At 29.9% G+C, this 20,546-nt stretch overlaps 2 protein-coding genes across 2 annotated transcripts; one reads left to right on the forward strand and one right to left on the reverse strand.

Annotated features, from left to right (window-relative positions):
• The first annotated feature begins 1,022 nt into the window (after window positions 1–1,022).
• LOC113370101 (signal peptidase complex catalytic subunit SEC11A-like) lies at window positions 1,023–2,467 on the forward strand. The gene is made up of 4 exons (XM_026610769.1): window positions 1,023–1,168; window positions 1,238–1,497; window positions 2,048–2,225; window positions 2,307–2,467. Exons 1-4 carry the CDS (start codon window positions 1,124–1,126, stop codon window positions 2,355–2,357), a joined length of 534 nt encoding a protein of 177 aa, XP_026466554.1. The 5' UTR covers window positions 1,023–1,123; the 3' UTR covers window positions 2,358–2,467.
• Window positions 2,468–7,960: 5,493 nt separating this feature from the next.
• LOC113370056 (protein deltex-like) lies at window positions 7,961–14,882 on the reverse strand. Its single transcript, XM_026610716.1, has 12 exons — window positions 14,712–14,882; window positions 12,730–12,927; window positions 11,923–12,077; window positions 11,536–11,710; window positions 11,199–11,411; window positions 10,262–10,806; window positions 9,718–9,823; window positions 9,311–9,567; window positions 8,976–9,118; window positions 8,645–8,753; window positions 8,410–8,461; window positions 7,961–8,255 (listed from the first exon to the last, which is right to left on the reverse strand). Exons 2-12 carry the CDS (start codon window positions 12,923–12,925, stop codon window positions 8,059–8,061), a joined length of 2,148 nt encoding a protein of 715 aa, XP_026466501.1. The 5' UTR covers window positions 12,926–12,927; window positions 14,712–14,882; the 3' UTR covers window positions 7,961–8,058.
• Window positions 14,883–20,546: the final 5,664 nt, after the last annotated feature.

Consider the following 20,546-nt stretch of genomic DNA (forward strand, 5'->3'; position numbering starts at 1 on the left):
ATGTGTGTGTATGTGTGTGTGTGTGTGCGTGTATGTATGTGTGTTCGGATACAAATTTTCGTCGACGATTTCGGGAACACGGATGAAGCGATTTGAATAATTAAAAAAACATTCGACTCGTATTGATAAGGAGACGTGCTGATTAGTATTTGGCAAAGGCAGGTCTATCCGTTTCGGAGATACGGGGCAAAAAGTGCCAAATATGGTATTTTAGTTTTTGATATAACGGAGCGCCGATTTAAATAATTCAAAAAACATTTTACTTGTCTTGACAAAATAAACAGCTGGTGAAATTTTTGTAAAGGAAGGTCCAGCGTCTCCGAAGATCCAATAAAAAAAGTAAAAAATAAAAATATTTGGGGGTCAGAAATGAACATTAGACAAATGTACATCGTATTATTAGATATTTTATAAAGATTATAATAATAAGTACAAATTTTGTGTACATTTATATGGGTACCAATGTTTATACGTTAGACGACTATGCGGCGCTTACGCGCATCGACGTTTCGACTCCAAATTAGCTATGCAGCGCGAATGCTTAAAAAATGTTCAAAATTTTCAAAAAAAATCAAAATGTAAAAGAAAATCAAAATTAAATTTTTCATTAAATCAATTTTTATCAAAAATTTCAAAATTTCTGAAAATCTATTTTTTTCAAAGTTTTGCAAAGTTTTTTTAAATAATTTAGTTTTCGGTACGGGAGGTTCCATCAATTTGCCTTAAGGCACGATGCCATGCATCACTAGAGTTTTATGTTTAATTGAACAAAATTGATGCATTCTATAACTATATAGAAATTATAATTTCTAAAAAGTGAATGTTTAGAACTTAATTTATGGAAAAAAGTGAATATTCACTTTATTGCACAATTTTCAATTTAGATGGATTCAAGACAATTCTATATCGAATTCTATGAGGTTCTTCACTTTAGCTCTACAATTTGTCGGAAGATGTCACGTCGGTAAATTTTCTACATAGCATTAACTCAAAATTGAACTGACGTGGTTTGTTTTCTACAATTTGCCGACTCGTATCGGCAAAATAATTGTCATATATAATTTGTTTTTAAATTTTGAACAGTTGCTGTTCATTAAATAAGTTAATATAATTTTTAACCAAAATGGAAAGCCTATTTGATGATGTTAAACGAATGAATAAGCGGCAGGTTTGTAGAATTTTATGTGCCAATAAACCCATTCAATATGGGTTATGATAAAATTCTTATTTTTTACAGTTTCTATACCAAGTATTAAGTTTTGGTATGATTGTTTCCTCTGCTCTTATGATATGGAAAGGATTAATGGTGGTGACCGGGAGTGAAAGTCCTATTGTTGTTGTTTTGTCTGGTAGTATGGAACCAGCATTCCACAGGGGTGATTTATTATTTTTGACAAATTACCCTGAAGAACCCGTAAGGGTTGGAGAGATTGTTGTCTTCAAAATTGATGGAAGGGACATTCCTATTGTACATCGAGTGCTCAAAGTTCATGAAAAGTACGCATACTAAATTTATTAATGTTGTTTCGAGCCTACTGTCAATTTTTGCAGCATTTTGTTGTGCAGCAAGCCACTCCTATATGAAACAAATCATTTGTTCATAAACTACTTCTAATCTAACTAATAGTATTCCATATAATTAGTGAATGCATTAAGTGAGTAAATAATCTGTTTAAAATTGCTTACTCGGATGCAATTTTTACCAATTTATGGGCTTTATAAATATATTTTATAATTACAACTATTGAAGGTAATTCTGAAACTTAATGAAGCAAGCCTATAATAGCACCAGTAAAAATTAACTGAAATAGAAGATTGAAAATTGTCATTATTGTAATTCGTTTCCTAATGTTTATAATCATATTTCATAATCTTTTTATTTAATAATGAACGTGTATAATGAGATATGAACATATCCTAAAGAAATGAGGCGTAAACATTAATTTGATCATTATCTAGCTTGCTCCACAAATTCTGTAAAAATTCCAGTATGATTCCTAATATTGTTATTTACAAAAATTATAACCTGCTTATTTTATCCCCCTAGGAACAACGGTACTGTTAAATTTTTAACCAAGGGTGACAATAATAGTGTAGATGATCGAGGGTTATATGCCCCTGGCCAATTGTGGTTAACAAAAAATGATGTTGTCGGAAGAGCTAGAGGATTTTTACCTTATGTTGGCATGGTTACGATATACATGAATGAATATCCTAAATTTAAGGTAATTATACAATATTAAATTTTCTAAATTGGTAACATAGTTTTAAATTTTTACATTTTGAATTGTTTTATTTTCTTCTAGTATGCTGTGCTGGCCTGTCTCGGATTATATGTGCTAATACATAGAGAGTAACATGGAAATAGTATTCAGACCTCATTTTATTTATATGTAAAGTCTCTGTTAATTTAAATAAATATTTTTTACATATACAATGACATGTTAAATTTATTGAAAATAAAACAAAACAGAACCTCAAAATAAAAAAAAATGAATTTAATTAATGTAACCACTTACAAATTTTCATATTCACTGATCGATTGTGATATCTATGGATCGGTTATTTTCTTCATCGGACAGTGAACCTTCATTAGATGAGTATGTTGAATTATTTCCTTTCGCATTTTCTAAGTTATCCGAGCACTGAAACTCTACAGATCTATCAGTGTTTGGAATCGCATTTGCAAATATGTCCTGAAAATAAAAAACAATTACTATTACAGTTGCAAAAATTATGAAAATGTATATTCAAAATAATTTTAAATATTTAAATGACGCATATTAGTTATAATTAAACGTTTTAATTTAGTAAATAAATCTGTCATCCCGATTAAACTTTTAAGACAATTATTGGTTCATACTTACCCTGTCTGGTAAACCGCAAATATCATCTATTTGTTCTGATATTGAACCATCCACGTCTTGATTATATGCGGACCAATCGCTACTTAATAAGTTTTGTAATGGTTGTAATGCCTAGAAAATAAAAATAATTCAATTAATTCGTACATTGTAAGTAGTTCAGATCAAGAACTTATTATAATGCTTTTCATAAACTTTCCACAACTCTGCTCTATTATTTAGCATATAATATTAAGAAAGTTTGTAATTTTAACAATTTGTTGTTATAGAAAATATATTACAATTTAGAAGTACAATATCAAGCATTACGACTTCAAGTTTTGCGGAACCAGGCACAATTGCTCAAATTATATTAGCATTTGCTCTAAAACAGATATTATTATCTTTTAAGTAATTTTAATCGGGGCAAATTTACATCAAACCTCATCAATTATACCCCTCATTTGGTTACCAAAATGATACGTGTTCTGAATTTAGTATTCTGATTCACCATATATTTTTGCTTTATAACTTAAGTTATAATATTAATATTATAATAAATTTAAGGGGGCTGTTCTTTTTTTATTTATTTTTTTTTCGATTTTGAGGTTTTTTGATATTATGAAAGCTAAAAACCTTAGAATTATTTAAAAAAAAATCATCTCAATATCTATTTTTTTGACGAAGTTATAGATATATATATCTCTATATGTATGATCCTCTGAAACCGTTTTTTTCATTGCTCCGCGAGCTATTGTATGCCAGCTGCTCTCTTTTTCATTAATACCTCATGCACATGACCTTTTCAATGTATCAGCTTCTTTGAACACCATGGTGTATTTAGTACAATAAATTAAATGGTGTATTTAGTACATTATATTAAAAACTTTAAATATGTTTCTCTCAAAATGACTTTTTTCAATGCGGTGCCACAAATATAAAAAAACTACAAGTCGGATCGACTTGCATTTTTTTTAATTTTGTTCACCACTGCAATACCTAGTCCCCCTACCTCAAATAACTTGATAACATAACTCAAAAATTTTTGCGAAGCTTTTTGTCCCAATAACAAGGCCTTTTTTAACACTTTTTTTTAAAATAGCTGCCATTTTTTTCCTTCTTGCTTTATTTCTTTCATTTTGGTAGGGGGACTGGATTCAAACTTCTTCTTCAACGTAGTTTCTTTTTTTTTTGTTTCGGGCGATGCGCAACGGATTTATCTGTGGCACCGCAAAAGAGATCGATTTTGCAAGACCGACTTTGGCGCCCCCTGGTTAAAAAATGACGGCGCAAAAAAAGGAAAAAAATCACGTAATATTCTATGATTTTGTAATTTTTGTTTAAAAAAAACCGCATATCTCACATATCTCGAATATACATTTCGAGAAAAACAAAAACAAATATCTTGCTTTTTTTGTAACAAAAAAAGAACAACCCCCTTAAGTAATTTTAATCGGGTAAATTTACATCAAACCTCATCAATTATACCCCTCATTTGGTTACCAAAATAATACGTGTTCTGATTTTATATATTTTTGCTTTATAACTTTAAATATTTTAAATTAAACGATAAATGCAAATGAAAATATAATAATATACCGAAATATTTTGTCGAACTCTCATTAATTCGACCGTACACATGTTTTCAACTTCTTGCAATCTTCTTCTAAATGCGTTTGCGACCAGTTGCTTTTTCATACAATTTTTGTTTTCAGCTTGCGTTGCTGCTAATATTTCTTGATATCTTGATATTTTTGTTTCATAATCTCTGCAATTAGTTTAATAAATTAATTAAATGTGTATTACTATAATATAAATCATGATTTTAGTTTTATAATGATGTGTTGTACCTAATAATATTATCGTCAAGTGGAACTTCATATGGTGCAGATCGTTCCTTAGTAGGAACTTCCTGTAGATCAGCGTTAGGCGGTATGGAATTGATAAACTTGTTAGTTGATATTGGATAATCAATTTTACTTATTTGTGTTTTATAAAACGCTGAATCTATTTGGTGACTTGAGCTCGGCATTCCGATGTCGGATTCTATAAAATGAATTTTATGTTGATAAAGCAATGATTTATATAATATAACTTTTGATAAACACGTAAATTAATATGTATTTATAAGTAGCATTTTGCTTTAACACAAGAAATTTTTGCATAAACTTTCCAATAAGCTATTAAATATTCGACTAAACACTTTGAAGACCGCATGCCACCGGTGGTCACAATGCACCTACATTACGGGATGTTTGATTTTTGTATGGTTCCCATAAGTAAAACACGGTTTCCAAAGCGTTAATCAATAAAAATTTTCGCTTGCACTAAAAACTGCAATTTGCAATTGGTATCTTTCAGACTTGTACTTGTGATCAGGGCCGGTCCTACCTTGAATGTGAAGCATGCAAAAAATGCATGCGCACGCCTTAGGGGGCGCCAAAACGAGATTCGGATATGAAATTTATAATATAGTTTTTTCAATATTATTCAAAAGATATATAACTTTTTTGCATCTTTTACTTATCTTGGACAATTTTTTAAACTTTAAAACAACAATCTGATACACGATGGGAAAGTATAGATGAATACATACAATTCGGCTTTTATGATATCAATTTTGCAATTAGGATTTTCAATAATGAAAAATTATATTAAAATAATTTAATATGTAGTACCAGTTTTATGTTTATTAATATGAGAAGCTAGATTTTTTTGCTTTCTATGATTTGTTCAATCGCATAAAATCCCCAAAATAAATAAGTAAAATGTTTTAAAACCCAAATATTAATAATTACGCGTGCGTTACAATTGAATGAAAATTTAAAAATAATTTAACTTCAATGAACATACTGAAATTTTTGGATGTCCGAAAAAGTTTGAATTAAAAACAAAAATTTCCAAATAGTTTCTTAGTGCGAGAACTATAGAAGGTACTACTTATTTGATTATGAGCACCCGCAAATCGCCTTGATCTTCTAAATAATTTTAAAATCAATGTATTTTATGCGCACTTAGATTATATCTATTTTTTGTGTACTAAATCCAGATTTATTACAAATTATCCACAAAAATTAACGTAAATGTTTAAATAATTTTATTGAGAAATTAATACTACTCAGTGTTACGGATGAATTTATTAGACGCGATAATAAGTTATTCACCTGCAGCTGTAGAAATATCCTTTTCCCTACCCTTGGCAAGGATCAAATCAATTTCTTTTCTCCATAATTCCTTTTCTTCAGCAATTTGCTGACGTAATTCTTTCATACTAAGGCCTAATGATTGTCTTCGTTTCTCCAGCTGCGAATAGCGTTCTGATACTTCTTCTAAAGGATTCTGGTTGGGTGATGATGAAGAATTATTCATCTACAAATATATAAAATATATAAAATAATTCTACGAATACAATATTTGAATTAATAACAACATTGCTTAAATGTATATTTAAATATTGTTATTGACATAAATCAATATAAATTGATTGATGCATATATGTTTGCTTCATTTGTTAAAGATTATTATTAACCTGGTATTCAACTTTAAAAAAAGGGTATTGAAGTTCACCTGCATTTCACCACAATTGTCTGCCCCAGAAATCTCCATATTATTTGAGTTTTGTCTAGGCGTTTCTTTACATCTAACGTCTGCCATAATTGCTAAAAACTTTTAATAAACTTTTCACTAAATAATACAAATAGTACAAAAACTAAAATTTTTGAAATTGTAAAAGTTGAAGTTTGCATGAAACAAAAGAATGGTAATATATATAAAATTTGTTTTATAACTTGTTTCCGTCATCAGTAAAAATATATTTCACATAAAAAAGATGAGTGAAGGTTAATAAATGTTTATTAGTTAATATTTATCTATCATTGGTGACAAGGCAAGTTTGTTTTTGTAAATGCTTATAAATAAATATTACATATTTATTTTATTATATTTCTGATTAACCTAAAATATATATTTTTTCATAAAATAATTATGTTTGGAACTTAAAATATAATATTTAAAATGCTTGAATATAGAATATAATGAAAATAAAATAATAAAATTGGTAGGTAATATCTAAATACTAAGATAAAAAAAAGTCACAATAATAATTATAATGGCTCATGATAACTATTAAATAATTTGTCATTTTAGCTTTGTTAAATAAATTCTAAATTTTTATAAAAGCTCTAATATGAACAAAAATATCATTACTTTTATATATGTCTTTCTAACTCTATTATTTTTTCTTTATCAGAAATTGTAAGCTATGTTAAAAATATTTGTAAGCAAAATTATTTCTAAAATATATATTTATAAATATACTTTTATGTTATATTTAGGAAGACAGTATTTTCACAGTGAAACGTACTATATATTGGCAATGCATGAATTAAAATCATCACAAATGTTTAGTCAATTTTAGTCTTTTACATTTTCTTGACTAAGTCTCTCTTCTCTATGTCTCTCCGCACACACACACACAGATATGCAGATTTATATATATATATATATATATATATATATATATATATATGATTATACAGGTCTATTTAAATGAAATTTTTATATGTTTTAGTATTGCATACTATATATGTAGATATTGCGTTCTGATATTATATATGTATGGACTAAAATTTTAATTCACTATATTAAAGCTAAGTTTTATGCCTAATGTTATTGTTTTCGATTTGTCTTTTTTTTTAAATAATTCAATTTCTTATAAGAGAATTATCATTTAGCAGTTACATTATGCAAGATTAATATATCTATTCTACGATATTGTCAAACATTACATGGCCAATAACTATATCTGACAAATATAATGTAATTTTACTATTTATATTTACTTTATATACTTATATATTCAATTGGTAAAAATATAAATATCAAATTATAATTTGATCTATTATAAATAACATTTAATATATCATATTTTTCAAATGTATAAAATAAAATCTTTCTAAATTATCAGATATCTTTTTATCATGATTAACAACATAAAACCTTTGTTGCACATTTGCCAGAGAAATAAATGCAGCATAATTCTATCAAAATAAAATGCGAAATTGAGAGAATCAAAATCAAGGACAATAAAATTGTTACAAAGCTCAGTAAGGAGAATTTTCTTGCTCAGTAACTTCCAGCAAGTTGTTTTTTATCCGCTCCAAATATCAGACTTTATAATATTTGAGTCAATTGTTTTATATAAATATAAAAATACTTAACACAATTCCTGGTAAACATTAGGCAATTCATCTGGAGAATCAGTTATACCCAAATGAAGCAATTCAGTAACAAGCCTATCTAAATAGCCAGTGTCGGGGTATCCTGCACCTGTTATGCTAGGTCCTATTTCAGTCTTGTGTGTCAAACCATTCCAGGCAACAACATCTTCTCTTCCAGTTGTCAAAGATCGTCCTGTAAAAAAATTAAACGTTATACAAAAATAATTATATTTATTTATACAATAATCACATATATAATATGTAATTTCGACAATTACAATTAACATAATTGTTATATTTATCATTGGTTATTGTAAATATTTATTAATAATTTCAAAGTTACTTACCAATTGTAAATACAAGACGCCTTTCCCAAGCTATGGTCAACAGTCGAAGAACCTAGAACAGAAAAGATTATAATACCACTAAAATTTTTTTTTTGTGAAGCCTACTTATGACACAAACCCAGAAGCTTTTTTTGACTGTTTTTATTTTCAAGTACCTCTTATTATATCCAAATGATTTTAAATAAAACCATTGATTAAAAACATCTAATCTAAATACAAAAACATCAACACTTACCCTTCTTCCTTGTGCATTATCAGGAAGATAACAAACTCTTGGAAATCCAACTGCAAAATATGGTTGTCCGGGATTTGGCTGATCTGATCCTTGCATGCCAGATGCAATACTGTACACAATAAAAATACTTAACACACATTTTATATTTAGCAAAAAGTAACAATTGATTTATTTAAATTAAATAAATCAAGTTAACAAATTCTAGCATAACTATAGCACAAAGCATAAAATATGTATAAAAAAATAATTATATGAAATATTAGAATTACAAATTACATGTAAACACTACGTGCACAAACAAACAAACTGCATACAAATAATTATTACTAACTTGTATGTGAGCTGTAAAGTTTTGCTATCAGGATGTCCAGGTAACGACCTAGGTATGACTGTCCAGTTCATAGAACCAGGTGGTTGGTTGCCAATTTTATGTCCATAAACAGTTAAACATAATGGGCATTCCAAATAAAGACCCTGAAAAAAATCATTCCCATAAAAATAAAAAATATGAAAAAAATTAACATATCAGATGTTTTGTATACTAATTTTGGTAAAATTGGAAGGGATAGAAATTTATATAAGTAATTGGTAGTATTAATAAGATAAATAAATTTTTTATAAATATAAAAACATTTTTTCGTTTATGTAAATTGTCATGTTAATCACCTTCTCTGAATTTTGTTGACTTATAACTTGATTCAAACAACCAAGATGCATTGCATGAGCACATCTGGTCAAGGATACTATCAAATCATCTTGATGATGGTTATTTTCAAGTATTCCTGACATTTGACAATCAAGAGAAGGATTGTTATTAGAAGACATATCTAATAAACAAACTGGACAAGGTGGTCTTCCCGGCCAAGTTGGTGGATCCACCACTCGAACATAACGAGATATAACATCACTAGCTGCATCAACACCTAATAATAAAATCAAACAAAATATTTATTGAAATCAAATTTAATAAAAAAATTAAGCTAAAAATTAATTTGATCAGCTTTTTAAAGTGAGTCAAAGTTTTGAGGTTGGTTGTATGGTAATAATAATAATTAAAATAAAATTGTGCATACCAACAATAGACCCGGCAATACCCATTCTTCTCCTAGGTGAATTTAGACATTCAAAAACTTCATCACTACCAATACTGCAATCTAGTAAATCGGTTACAGATGCACCCTATGGTATTATAAAAGTACATTATATTTATTAATCAAAACAAAATATAATAAAATAGGCTAATACCATAAATATTATAAATCATGTATTATTATTCTACTCTATTATTTTCTAGTATTATTTTTATTATTCATAAATTTTGTTTAATTTATTTATTAATTTTATTATTATCATTTGCTTTTATTTCAAATTAAATCATCATGATACGGATAACATTTTAATGAAAATACTATCCTTTACTATGTACTCTATTTTATTTATATTTATGTTATTCACTTATGTTACTAGATGTTATATTATTTAGCAGTTGTAACAGACATTGTAATAAAAAAAATGTATAAGGACAAATATTTCCAGGAATGTTTTGACTATAATTAACTTGATATTCCAAACATAATCATAAACAATAAATAAATATAATAAAAAATGTCTATATACCTGGCTTCCTTTACTTTCATGGCTTAAATAAGTGGAAACTGTATCAACACTTGGTCTTCTGCCACTTTTAATACTGCTTGAATCAACATCTAATACTGACTCCAAATGTCTGGAACTATTTCTAGAACTCTGTGACATAGAAGCTGTGCTTCCAACATATGATCTATTTATATGGCTCATGTTTTGTAAATTTGATGATAAGCTATTCTGCTGGAAAATCGGCGATGAAGTTTTGTTTCTTGAATTTTGATGTTGGGAAATCAGTACTTGATTGTTTCTTGAGTGTTCATTATTGCTTGAATTTCTTGAACTTACATTAATGGAAGACTTGGTTAAGATATTTTTGGAATTTTGTATAACTGGATACTCAGAATGATTTTTCATAGATCGTCTAGTATTTAATATGTGCATGTTAGCATTTTGCTGCCTTTGCGATGAGTATTGTTTATTATTAGAGTTACTATGTCCTATATTAGAATTTTGTACATGTTTTAAAAACTGGGTTTGATTGCTTTGGGAGTTTGAAGAAGTATTTGGCTTATGACCTGTAAAAGAAAAAAGAATAATTATAAACTTCTTAAAAAAAAAAAGATTCATTTACATGATATTGTGAAGTAATGTATCTTTTGCACAAGTCTGATATAATCAATAATAATAATATAATATTAAGTGAATTATAATAATAAAATAGTTAAAAATCTTAATAAAGCATTAAACAAAAGATTTGTAACAACAATTATTTGAATGATCATAAGCTTTAACAAAAGTATTATTAAATACAAAATGATTAACTATTATATTAATATCATTCCATGTAAATTGCTAAATAAAAATTAACAACTAATAACAGAACTGGTTTATGAAAAAGATGCACATTAAAACTAAAATTAATTCATATTCATATTAATCCGAAATACTATGATACACGATAACTTACTGAATATATTCAGATTATTTAAAATTGCTCTAGCTAAGTTTGCTGGAGTAGTTTCACTGTTGAGATTTTTCGTTTTCCCTTTGTGTTTTTTGGTTGTACATGATAGAGTATTATTGTTAGAACTCAATTTTTGAGAAGACTGATTTTTTCTGGGCGCTGGTAACGGCAGCTGTGGCCGATTAGCTATAGATGGCTTAAGATTGTTATCATCACCTGCAGAATAAAATATTACTATAGAAAAAATTATTGGTAATAAATTCATTTTTGAAAAATTTTGTATATAGACCATGATTATTTTGTGCTAGTGAGTTTAATAATACATTTGTATGTCAATTACCTGTGAAACCATTCAATTCCTCCAATGTAACTTTAACTAATGGATAAGGTGCCTGCTGGACTCTTCTAATATTTCGAACAGCACCAGAGCTTCCACTAATTTGTGTTAAGTTGTAAAAATTGATAACATATGGAAGACATAGATAGGTCAAACTCATGTCAATAGTTTGTTCTCCCTAAAACCAAAAATCCCATTAAAAAAAAAAAATAAATGAGTGCCATAATAACCTTATTCCATTTTTGTAGTAGATTGAATTTGAAAAAAAAATTACTGTACACAATTTGTCATGAAGACATACATACTTTAACCAGAAATATGTATAGTACAAATAAATCAACCAGTTACACTAAACATTTTTTGCTATGAAAAATAAATAAAATTACTTACACTAGCCCAGGATTCTTCAATAAGGCACTGAACCTCCATGTCATGAGTTAGCCATTCCGATCCACCCTCGCCACCACCCCATTCCCATTTAACACCTTTACCAGCAGGTGAGTTTTGATGATAGCATTTCCTTCTTACTTTTAAAGGTGACAAATCTGAAATTATTAATATATATTATTTACATTATCATAATTTTAAAACATGTTACAAATAATTTCATCCAACTTAAGTTACAAAAGCTAAATGATGATAATCTTGCATGTAACTTACATGTAAACAACTTTTTTTCATCTTCATAATTTCAATATATGATATACTATAACTAATATAGGATAAAATTGAATAAATGACTACAAAACCTATATAATTATACATACTTTACTATTTTGCACACTTTAACATTCGTTGTATCATTACTCAATTTATTTAGTATAAAAAAAATGTTTATGAGAATTTGCATGAGAATGAAAGATTTTTTAAATGATTTCAGTGTTAAATTTGAAATAAATCAGGTATCTTACATTTCATGTGATGATAATAGATTTGTGAAGTAAACACTTCTGTTATGTTACAAGTAATGGATAATAATATTGTTTTTTTTTCCGTATGCAGTTGCTAAATCATTATATAGATATTTTTTTCTAATCAAATTATTATATAGATTTATTGTTGCAATTCTTCGCAAGGACATAATCTTTCTAGAGCATTTAATTTTATGATCATTTGATAATTCTTTATATATTTAAAAAAAATATCTACAGTTTTTGAAGTACACAACAAACAATTTTTACATTAAAAAACCCTTACCTCCTTCATCTTGACATTGAGTCTTTGTCCGTAAATTAACATAACTATGCAAAGAAGGATCAGCATCAGATAATATAACTCGAGTTAAACGTTTTACATTGGCTCTCTCTAAATGCTGCGATACTTCTGGACTGTAGGGCCTCCATCTGCCTTCTCTGAGCTCCCATTCCCATACCACAACAGCATGGTGAGACATAGCTATAAAAAATATCAATAATATAAATAGTGAATGACAATTTTATACAGATAATAAAACTGCACGCCCTACTAATAAAGTATGAGTAGGTTCCAGACAGATGTATATATTTCTCAATAATTGATTAAAGTTAGTTCGGAATAATATTATAATATACTGTTCATTATTCACCTGTTTGTATTTGTACATTGTAAAATAAATTATATGTTATAGATAACAGGTAAAAAAGTATGTTTGTCTGTTACAAAATGTTTGTAAATTATATGGCTTAAATACATACATACATACATACATATATATATATAAATATATATTTTGTATGATTCTGAATTTGATGTTGACATATGTATTAAAAAGTCTAGTAATTGGTCATAACATCAATAAAAAACATGAATTTCTTTCAAATATTTATTTTACATGCATGTTTCGGTTATAATCTTAGCCTTCATTCAGTGGAAACTAAAAATAAAATTAAAAACTAAAGCAATTAAATTGGAGTGAAAAAAATAATAAAAAGAGTAAATGTACTTACAATTAGTTAATCTTAGTGTTAAATTAGAAGATTTTAATAATGCATGGTATCAGGATATGATAATGCACTACACTATGTAATATAAACATTAAAATTGTAATTAAACATTCGCATAATATTAATTTAAAAAAATCATAAATAGATAGTGGGTAATATATGTGTTGTGCATTGAAGACTTCATGGAGATAAGACTTTTTAAAAATATTTTTACCAAGATTGTACACATGTGTGGAATGAATTGCAAATCCTTTGGGTGACTTTTTTATTGTTTTGTGTGAAACTTTTAGAAATGCTATCTAAAGAAAAGAGATTTGTGTCACACAGCATGTTAAGTTCATTCCTTTTATTTATTGTCTTATTGTTATAAATAGTTAAAAATGATCCTTCTATAATTCTTCGTTTAAATCAATTTTGTTCGAATTGTAGTACAGTCGGGTAAGAAAAGTCCATATTGTGTTTTAAAGTATTAATGTGGTCCACAAACATAGTTTTAAATTGTCTGGGATTGTAAATGTTTAATTAAGTTCTGGCATGTTTCTCCTATGTAAATTAAATTACTATCTGGATAATTTATTTGATATACGAGATTTATAAGTTGTTGGATATTAGATGGGGTTTTTGTTTTGGTAAAAATAGTACAAGTCGATGTAGTAAAATTATTTACAAGTCAGAGTCCAGATTTATAAAAAAGTCTCTAATGTATGGCAAACATATTACACCAGAATGAGCCTCTGAGTTAGGTAAATCATTATGTACAGTGGAATATATATATATATATATATATATATATATGTATATGTGTGTGTGTGTATGTGTGACTGATAGTAAATTTAATGTTTTGGCTTGTAAAGTCATAATAAACCCTGTTTAAAATATTTTGAGGTCAATCTGACCCGAAATGACACTGCTGTTCATTTTGTTTTGCAAATACATATATATGTATATATAAAAGTCTCTAATAGAATCTATCATTATTATGAGTACATATTCATTATTATATGTGCATATAGCCTGTCTCAGACTCTTTGATGAATTAGTCACTACATTTATTATTATTAGTCTTGATAATAATTATATATATATATATATATATATATATATAAACTAACATTAATAATAATGAATAACAATATACTGATTGTACTTTAAAATGAATCATACATAAATTCAATTAATAATTGTATCTCCTCTCTTGTTGACATATTCACTTGACACCTTGCATATATTATAAAGATTGAGCTAAATCATACTTACTAAAATCTAGTCGTTATCCAAACATAGTCACAAACTTTTCGTATCTTTCCACAAACACAAACACTCAATTTGTTTTTCACAGCGTCATATTTCTATTATTTTTCATGTAAGGTTGATGTACATGAACCTGAACACAACCTCAACATGCGCCATCTTGAAACAGCATCCCACACACAACAAAAAAAGAACATGAAGATTGAATTGAACTCCCGTGGGAACCGAATGGATTGCAGTAGAAAAAAATCAATTATGCATGACTCTTTAAATGCGTTTTCAGTTTTGTATGAATACTTTTTATGAATTTCGTGAAATGAAAATATATTTAAAATACAACGCTTTTGAAGCTATAATATGATATTAATTATATTAGTATCATTTTAATTAAAAATTACCTTGAACTCGTTCATGAAGAATTATATTAGCATTTATAAATGCTAACTAGTGGTAGTAGCATTTATAAATGCTAACTAGTGGTAAGTAGAACTAGTGGTGTATAGCCATTGTGCCTTAAGGCAAATTTTTAACTAGTGATGTGTGGCATCGTGTCTTAAGGCAAATTGCTGGAACTTCTCGTAAAAAGTTTTTTTTTAAAAAGATTATTTTTTTTCAATCTTTGAAAAAATTAGATTCTTGAGAAATTTTAAATTTTTGAAAAAAATTGTGTTTTTAAAGTTAAAATTATTCACTTAAAGTATATAACTAAGCTTTAGAACTTTAACCAGGATTAAAATTGAAATCCAAAATATTTTCGATATTCAAAGAAAAAATAATGAGAAAAAAATTGAAATGAAAAATGCTTTTGCATTTATTTCGTAAGCGCAAGCAGAAAGTTTTTTGAATCATTCAAATCGGATGATTATTTCTCTTAAAAACTGCCATTACATTTAGCTCTGTATCTTCTAAATGGCTGGACCTGCCTTTGCCAAAAACTGATCACCACTTCTATCAATCATTACAATTGTATAATGATTCAATTTCAATCAATTTAAATTGAATGTTTTTTAGATCATTCAAATCGGATGCTCCGTTCTCTCAAAAACTCGATTTCTATTTTCAGCACTCTTTGCTCCGTCTCTCCGTAACTGCTGGACCTGCTTTTGCCAAAAACTAATCAGCACATCTCCCTATCAATAGGAATCGAATGTTTTTTGAACCATTCAAATCGGCTGATCGAAAACGTGGCCGAAAAAATGCGGACATACAAAACACACACACTCACACATATCCATTTTTTCTGAGGTGTGCCAAAATGTTCAGAAACCTTCAAAACGTGAAGATATGCAAAGAAAATATTTTAGATTTTCGACCCATTACTATAACTACCCTACGGGAAGTTAAAAAAGGTTCAACATTTTTTTAAAACTTTTAAAAAATCAGATTTTTGAGAATTTTGAAAGTTTTTTCTATATTTTGGAAATTTTGAACTTTTTTTTCAAAGAAATCGCGTTGCGTTAGCTGCGTAGAAACGAAATATCTAAGCGCGTAAGCGCCGCGTTCCAGTCTAAGAACCCATAGAAATATAAACAAAACTTGTTCTTATTACATTTTTCTATAAAATATCTGATAATTTTTTGTGCATTTGTCTAATGATCATTTATTTTGATCGCCAAATGGTATTTTTTTACATTTTTTACTGGATCTCCGAAACTGCTAGCCGTGCTTCCCCAAAATTTTATCAGTTTTTTATTTCGTCAACACAAATTTGAATTTTTTGTGTCATTTGAATCGGACGCTCCGTTATCTCAAAAACTGAAATGCCATTTTTAGCACTTTTTGCAATTGAATGTTTTATGAATTATTCAAATCGGTTGATCCGTGTTCGCGAAATCGTCGACGAAAATTTGTATCCGCGCACACACACACACATACATCCAATTTTTCTAAGGTATGCCAAAATGTTCAGAAACCTCTGAAACGTAAAGATATATAAACAATTTCATTTTCGATTTGTTTGCTATTACTATAACTTATCCTCCTAAGTTAACAAAAGCATGACATTTACCTCTAAAGTTTGATTTACCACTAAAGCACATTTTAGAATTCACATCATTTCAAGTGAGTATTACAAAAGCTCATATTTATTCGGTGTTTGCATATGTGTATTAAGTACAATATAAGGCATTTCAAATAACGGCGTTTGTAACGTAGATGATGCGACCTGGATGCCTCGACTTTTATCGATCACTTACATCGCACATTAAAATCACTTATTAATAAATCAATTACATTTTGTTTAAATTTCATACTAGAAAATTATATGATCATATACGAGGAATGTATGCATTCTACCTTTTATTACTGCATGTTTGGAAGCAGAAACATACCTCCGTCAATTTGTGACGATATATGGCGGAATGAACACCATATGAAGTTGAAGGACGTCAATTGATGACAATGGCGGAATGAACACCATATGACAGATGTCAGTTGAATAACGTCAATTGATGATAAAACTAAATTATATTGGGCTACGTTGATTCGGATCTGGCATCAAGCAAGCTATAACGATCTGATTGTTTTTATACGATCGAATATTATTGTCGCGCTTTTTAAAACGATCGAAAATATTGTATCGAGTTTTTTGCCAACGAGCGTTTTCTCGTGATCGAAATTTAGATTTGATTTAATGTAATATCAACATCTTTATCAATTGAGACATTAATAAACAGTCATTATCGAGTTGAAATAAAATTATTGCGATTTCATTCAAGAATTAATTAATTAATAATATATGGCCCACCAGCGCCATAATTGGTGACTCCGAACGTGTAAGTGAAATCATTAAGCAAGAGACATTCTCAACGTCTTAGTACCCATAATTGGTGACGTCAGACGGAGAAAGAAAAACACTTGTCAAATACAAGTAAATTAATAAAGGTAAATTATACCAATTTTTATCAACATGTCGACTCGATCTACGTCCGTCAATGACGAAACAGCGCTCAACAGATCTCTGATCGATCTGGATCACGAGGCGATCTTTAACACGAGCAGTCCTCGTGTTTCTGAACATGAACATGACAGTTATGCTGATCAATACAATATAGCAGCATTTAACAATCACCGTCTCACTCCATTCAATGGAGATTCTCCAGACTTATGGTTTTTAGTTATTGAACATGAGTTTCAGTCTGCTAGGATCAGGAGTGACAATACTAAGTACACAGCAGTACTCAAAGCCCTAGACTTCGAGACACTGCGCCTCATCCAGGATGTCCTCCGTAATCCACCAATGACAGGCAAATACGAATATATCAAAAACACTATATTAAGCAGAATGTCTGAATCTAGAGGTAAGCAAATTGACAAGCTATTAAAAAACTTAACTCTAGGAGAGAAGAAACCATCACAGCTCCTACGAGAAATGATGAATTTGGCTAAGGGAGAGGTCAGTGAAGACATCATAATTAAATTGTGGTCAGAACGCCTGCCACACCATATTCGGCCACAATTAATAGTTTCTCGCCATCTTGGTCCGGAAGCCCTGGCGGAAGTTGCCGATATTTTAGTCGATCACTGTAGCCCCACATCACATGTGATGTCCACAACACACAAGTCTTCAGTAGAACAGAGACTGGACCGCCACGAAACTCTTCTTATGTCATGCGTCCAGGAAATCAAGGAACTAAAGGCAATGTTGAACACTGAAAGACAGAGAAATGATCAGCAAGAATCACAACTCAACCAGTCAAGATCAAGAAGTGAACAACTCAATCAGTCAAGTTCTAGAAGTGGTTCTCGACATAGGTCCAGGACACCTTCACGTGGATCGGTTTGCTACTATCATTACAGATATGGGGAGAAGGCCACAAAGTGTGAAGAGCCCTGCCTGCTTAAATCTCTAAACCAGTCAAAAAACTTACTTCACCGTCATTAAGTGGAGCTTGCCATGACGGTGAAGTAAATTCTGTCTGCTCTGAGCTCCGTCTTCATATATCAGACAGAAAGACGGCAATCCAATTTCTTATAGATTCAGGATCAGTTATATCCATTTTACCAGCTCAGAAGTTTGCCGATGGTCATCCTAAGGAAGAGTTAGTTCTATTTGCAGCAAACTCTAGCAGAATATCCACGTATGGAAAGAGAACTCTGGAGCTGGATTTATCTTTACGCAGAAGCTTTAGCTGGCAGTTTGTTGTTGCCGATGTAGCCACAGCCATAATAGGAGCTGATTTCCTAAGCAACTACAATTTATTAATAGACTTGAAGGGTAGAAGATTGATTGATTCGACTACAGGCCTTACCTCTGATGGAAAGGTACTCAAGGCACAGCAAGTTAACATCTCCACTGTCAACCCGGCAGAGCCCTTCAAGGATTTACTGGCACAATACATCGCAATAACAAAGCCACAGGTAACCACCAATAATAAATCATCTCTTTTTGCCCACAGGATAACCACAACAGGTCCACCATTAGCTTCCAGATTCAGGAAGATCTTCGGAGAAAAGGCTGTTGCAGCCAGGTCCGAGATACAAGATCTCCTGAATAGGGGCATTTTGAGGCCTTCCAACAGTCCATGGGCAAGCCCTATTCACATGGTTCCCAAAAAGAATGGCACATTCAGAATGTGTGGAGACTACAGGAGGCTGAACGCAAACACGCTGCCCGACAGGTATCCTCCACCATTAATACAAGATGTATTCAATAATCTTCATCAAAAAGAAGTATTTTCTACAATAGATTTAGAAAAAGCTTACCACCAAGTACCCATGCATGAAGAGGATATACAAAAGACTGCAATTATCACACCATGGGGACTCTTCGAGTATCTACGTATGCCATTTGGACTCAAAAACGCTGCCCAGACATTCCAGAGGTTTATCAATCACATATTCCAAGATTTTAATTTTGTTTTCATTTATATAGACGACATCCTGGTAATGTCGACTGATATGAATGAGCACCGTCGTCATCTTCAATTGGTTTTTGAGAGGCTACAGGAATATTCTCTTACAATAAACTTAGAGAAATGTGCCTTTGGAAAAGATGAAGTTAACTTCCTCGGTTACAAACTGAGTGCTGCAGGATATTCTCCTTCACCAGACCGAGTAGAGAAAATTATTAATTATCCAAAACCTTCGACAGTTATAGAACTCAGAAGATTTTTGGGAATGGTAAACTATTATCGTAAATCAATACCCAAGGCAGCAAATATACAAGCACCTCTTTATGAGTATGTGAAGTCCTCAGTTAAAAACGACAAGACTAAAATTGAATGGAATGACAATTCATTATCAGCATTTAGCAAGCTGAAGGAAGCTCTAGCAAATGCAACTCTTCTTCATTTTCCTTCAAGTATAGCAAATATTAATTTAATTACAGATGCATCCACAACAGCCATTGGAGCAACTCTGGAGCAGGAAGAAAATGGTGCATGGCACCCTATAGGTTTCTTTTCCAGAAAGCTCACAGCTACTGAACAGCGATATTCAACTTACGATCGCGAGCTACTAGCCATCTTTGCGGCTTTAAAGTATTTTGAATATCTATTAGAAGGAAGGCACTTTATAATCAAGACAGACCACAAGCCAATCACACACGCATTTCAACAAAAACTGGAGAAAGCATCAGATCGTCAGCGACGGCAGCTAGAATACATATCACAGTTTTCCACTGATATTATATATGTGAAGGGTGATCAGAACGTTGTTGCTGATGCGTTGTCCAGGATCAATGCCATTCAAATGCCATCAAAGCTAACCGAAGAGGAAATTTCACAAGAACAGAGTAAGGACGTTGAAATGCAAACTATATTGAACGGCAACACCTCTATTAATCTTCAAAAATTGACATTAGGGGGGTATCCAGTTTATTGCAACAGGCAAGATAATTGT

This window comes from Ctenocephalides felis, unplaced genomic scaffold (genome assembly GCF_003426905.1).
Source record: "Ctenocephalides felis isolate EL2017-DRISC unplaced genomic scaffold, ASM342690v1 CF-g0.4_SCAFFOLD_01492, whole genome shotgun sequence".
Lineage (NCBI taxonomy): Eukaryota > Metazoa > Arthropoda > Insecta > Siphonaptera > Pulicidae > Ctenocephalides > Ctenocephalides felis.